Below are 4,614 nucleotides of genomic sequence, written 5' to 3'. Positions count from 1 at the left end.
AGAAAACAATAGAAGGAAAATTCAAAAAGAAAATAAAATATTTCTCATAAATAAATCAACTATAAATACTCCTTTATTATACACTTAGGTACCGGCCCTTCCACTTCTAGAGTTGCTAATTCACCATCATGAAATTTTGCATTTTTAACCCAAAATTACTTCCAATAAAATTTAACCAACTCACATATACACATAAGATTCCCTCATTTTAAAAGTCATGACGGGAGGTGACAGTGTGAGGTTCGAATTCCACTAGAAACATATATGAGAAAAGACACAAGAATGCTGTAACTTTTGGATTGGATCCTTTGTTAATATATCGAGACTATAATTTGATTGGTGGACTGATTGTGAGACTGACCGTTTACTTCTACAATAACTCCAGGGTGAAATCCAACAGATTTATAATTAATCCAAGAAAACGAGATTACCTCAATTCTTTTTATAAAAAAAACTCCTTAATAAAATTTAACCAACGCACACATACCCATAAGATTCCCTGATCAGAAGTTGTCTTTAGTGGAAGACCTTTTCTTCAACATCGTCGTCTCTGAATCAAATCATTTATAATTCAATCCACCAACTCATTATTCAAGTTTCGCCACTCCATTTTGGCGACCCCCCAGATTTCCATGAATGATCAGCGCAAACTCAATCCTCCCACCCACCACCGTCTCCCCCGCCGCCTCGTTTCAGTCTGTGTTTCAGATTCTCACGCGCCTCCGTGAACCATAATTCCCCGCCCCCAACTAACAAAACCGAACATAGAATGATTCCCATCATTACTCACCTCACCTTCTTCATTATCTTCCTCCAATTCTCTTCTCCTTGCCTCTCAGTTCGCGATGTTTCACTGCAACAGACCAATTCTTCTTCTTCTTCTTCGTGTCCTCTGGATTTCGATGCGCTTCGGAGATTGGTGGAGCAGAGCTCCTCGCGCCCCACTTTGAACACTACAACTAACTGTCAGTACATCCTTCAGGGCCTCCGACTCGTCCAGTCCGATTATCTCCGGCGTACCAATTCGTTCCTCCCGCCTTTGGTGTCGGCGCAATCTTGCTGGGATTCTTATCAGGCCGTAGTCAACGGTTTCCTCCCCGGCTTCGATATCCGAACCCGCTGCGGCTTCCAAACCGGCTGGATCTCTCAGGGTTGCATGAACATCACGACCCGACCCGAATTCGAGTCCAACGTCTCCGCCGCCGCCCTCTCCAGCGTCGTTTCCGCTTGCAATCAGTCTCTCGACAACAACTCCCCTTGCGCCACGTGTACCACGAGCCTCTCCAGCCTCTCCGCCTCCTATCTCACCGGCCCATCCATCGGCAACGTCTCGGATTGTACGGCGTATCCCTCAATTTACGCCGCCGCCTTCGCTAACCGCTTCGGCCCCACCGATAAAGGTACCGCGAAATGCTTGTTTGGTCTTGATTCTTCTTCCCCTAGTTCCGGTAGTGGAAAGAAAAAGGTTGTAATTCCTATTGTATCCGTGCTTTGTGGTTTAATTTTGGTTCTGGGGTTTGGTTATTGGTACCTAAGGCGAAGAAGGAAAAGAAAATTTATGAAGAAATGGAGATCTTCTTCTAATTTGGGCTCTGCACTGGAATCAATTAGTAGCAGCACTACTCTGATTAAATTTTCATTTGATGAAATTAAGGCCGCCACCAAGAATTTCTCAAGGGTGAATATAATTGGAATGGGGGGCTATGGAAATGTGTACAAGGGTGTGTTGTCTGATGGCTCTGAAATAGCTGTTAAGAGGTTCAAGAATTGCTCACTAGCCGGCGATGCAAGTTTTGCCCATGAGGTCGGGGTTATCGCAAGTGTTAGGCATGTGAATTTGGTGGCATTGCGGGGATATTGTACAACGACATCCTTTGAGGGTCACCAGAGGATTATTGTGTGTGATTTGATGAAGAATGGGAGTCTCCATGATCACTTGTTTGGATCAGCAAGGAAGAAGCTCAGTTGGCCTATTCGACAGAAAATTGCGCTTGGGATGGCTAGGGGATTGGCTTACTTGCATTATGGGGCTCAGCCAGCCATTATTCATAGGGATATTAAGGCTAATAATATACTTTTAGACGACAACTTTGAGGCAAAAGTTGCGGATTTTGGATTGGCGAAGTTTACTCCTGAGGGTATGACACATATAAGCACTCGAGTGGCAGGGACTATGGGATATGTAGCACCTGAGTATGCGTTGTATGGCCAGTTGTCCGAGAGGAGTGATGTTTACAGTTTCGGGGTTGTGCTTCTTGAGCTTTTGAGCGGGAAGAAAGCGCTTATAGCGGTTAACGAAGGGCAGCCTACGCTTGTGGCTGATTGGGCGTGGGCATTGGTTAGGGAACGGAGAGCATTAGATGTAATTGAGGACAATATGCCTGAATTGGGGGCACCTGCCATTATGGAGAAGTATGTGTTAGTCGCGGTTCTCTGTTCTCACCCGCAATTATATGCTAGGCCAACCATGGACCAGGTTGTTAAGATGCTGGACACTGACGTACCAGTTCCAATGATACCCGAGAGACCAGTTCCGTTGATTGCAGGCATTGAAGATATTGAGAGATCGGTTAGCAGTAGTGGGTCTGGCTATCTTTCTACATCTGCTGGCTACCAACCGTACGCATTTGAGGGAAATAGCCCTAAAGCCCCGGAGGGAAATGGTGAAGATTCTGTTGGCAAGGGAAATAGCCCTAAAGCCCCGGAGGGAGATGGTGAAGATTCTGTTGGCAGAAGAGAACGACTCAAGTCTACTTTGCAGCTTCTATTAAATTCTTGATGATTGTCTCACTCTTTGGTTGGTTTACATAAGATTTGTACATCACCATCAAACTTGAGACATATTTACTCAGTTAAATCAATGTTGGTTCTTGACACGTGTAAATAAGCTTATATTCGACACTTGGCTTCCAGCCTCAAAACCTTAGGGAAGAGATAAAAGTCTGAACTTGCAATCACCATTTGGTATCAGTTGCACAGCACAGATGTACTAATGGAAGGTAAGCTGAAATATCATTGAAATTTTGTTCAATAGCTTTCATCCTAATATTACTCAGTGATTGATATCTTTATCCAATTATCCTGCTGCCTGAGCTAATATGCTTTGTGCAAAGTGTACTGTTTCATTCTTGGCTGTTTTCTTACTCTCTCAAGAACAGCTATCCATTTGCTACTCAAATAATACTCCATTGATACTCATGTGTAATGATGTTTGATGAAATTACTTAAGTATTTCAATGCATTTTGAAAATATAGATGTTTTCCTCTAATTTCTCCTGTGGTTTTGTGCTAATGGGTGGCTCCATTTGATATTTGTTAGTGGTATACTTCTTGTAGTTGTGATCTGATGCACTGCAATAGGGAAGTGGAAGAGAAACAAGCTTTAATCTGTGGGTAGAGAGCAGAACATATGATTGCTTGGGTGGTTTCTAAACAAGGAGACACTGGCCCCTCATAGCGAGTGAGTTGCTAAATGAGGATGTAATATTTTAGCTTATATATATATTAGTTTTATAGGCCCATTGCGCGAATGGGTTAATGCCCAATATTTATATTTAAATAAATATTTGAAAGTATATCAATGCAAGATTATATAGGAGAAGTTTATACATGGGTAATTGAATGTCTAATTTTTTTATTTAAATATCTAACTCAAAGGATATGAATCCAAGATAATATAGAAAATTCATTATAATTATTACTAAAATAAATGTTTGCAACCTTGTAAAATCGATAGTATAAATATTTGGTCTAAAAATGATAGTCTAAATAAATACTACTTTAATTTGAAATTTTCTAAGTGTTCTTAATTCTCTTTTGAGTAACATTGTCATTGTCTTCATCTTTACTATTTGTTCCCTTCCTTTGTTTTTAGTAGTGTATCATTTGCAATTCGGTTATTGTTGGTAGCATAAATGATAACGTCATGCAATGAAATTATGATATAGGAGTTTATGGACTTTTCTTTAGGTGTTCTGCTTGGGGTTCATTTGGTTCAACCATTATGGTTGAATAAGTTATTGTGGATAAAGAAATCCCTAGTTTAAGAAAAAAGATTAAATAAATTAATAAAAATTTGAAAATTTAAAATATTATGTATTCCAAAGATATTAAAAGGTAGTTTATCGTTTCAATTTGCTGGGTAATGGGTTATTTGAGTACTTTCATTGTCAACAAATCCCCCAAGTAGTTAATATGATTGGTTTCAAACTATTCTTTTTTATTTTTTTCATGGTATTAAAGAAATACATATGTATCATTTTTTTGTGTAACTACTAATTTATTTAATTCAATAAGAGTAAAACAAAGTGATTCCGCTTCAATTTGTTAGGTTATTTGAGTACCCTCTTTGTCAACCAATCTCAAAGTAGTTAATATAATTTGCTTCAAATCATTTTAATTTTTTTTTCATAATATTAATAAAATACTTGGTAAATAAATATATAACATTATTTTGTACTATAACTTTGATATTTAATTACAAGATATTGTAAAAATAAGATAATGGACAATGTAATGCATATCAATTGATAAATTTGAATGTAAAGAATCTTTGCATGAGAGAAAATAAAGACAATATAACTAATGAAATTATTTCTCTTATTTAATTTAATT

The 4,614-nt window shown here is 38.7% G+C and overlaps 1 protein-coding gene across 2 annotated transcripts; it reads left to right on the top strand.

The window, feature by feature from the left end:
• The first annotated feature begins 496 nt into the window (after positions 1-496).
• Positions 497-3,575, top strand: LOC116025582 (probable LRR receptor-like serine/threonine-protein kinase RKF3). Of its 2 annotated transcripts, none has more exons than XM_031266853.1 (2): positions 497-2,999; positions 3,337-3,575. In XM_031266853.1, exon 1 carries the CDS (start codon positions 770-772, stop codon positions 2,777-2,779), a length of 2,010 nt encoding a protein of 669 aa, XP_031122713.1. In that variant the 5' UTR covers positions 497-769; the 3' UTR covers positions 2,780-2,999; positions 3,337-3,575. The 2 variants fall into 2 exon arrangements, with proteins under 2 accessions (XP_031122713.1, XP_031122714.1); XM_031266854.1 differs by having other exon boundaries at positions 3,320-3,575.
• Positions 3,576-4,614: the final 1,039 nt, after the last annotated feature.

Source organism: Ipomoea triloba, chromosome 7 (assembly GCF_003576645.1).
Source record: "Ipomoea triloba cultivar NCNSP0323 chromosome 7, ASM357664v1".
In the NCBI taxonomy this organism is placed as follows: Eukaryota; Viridiplantae; Streptophyta; class Magnoliopsida; order Solanales; family Convolvulaceae; genus Ipomoea; species Ipomoea triloba.
The sequence above is the reverse complement of the archived record's forward strand: the minus strand, read 5'-3'. Positions and strand labels throughout refer to the sequence as shown.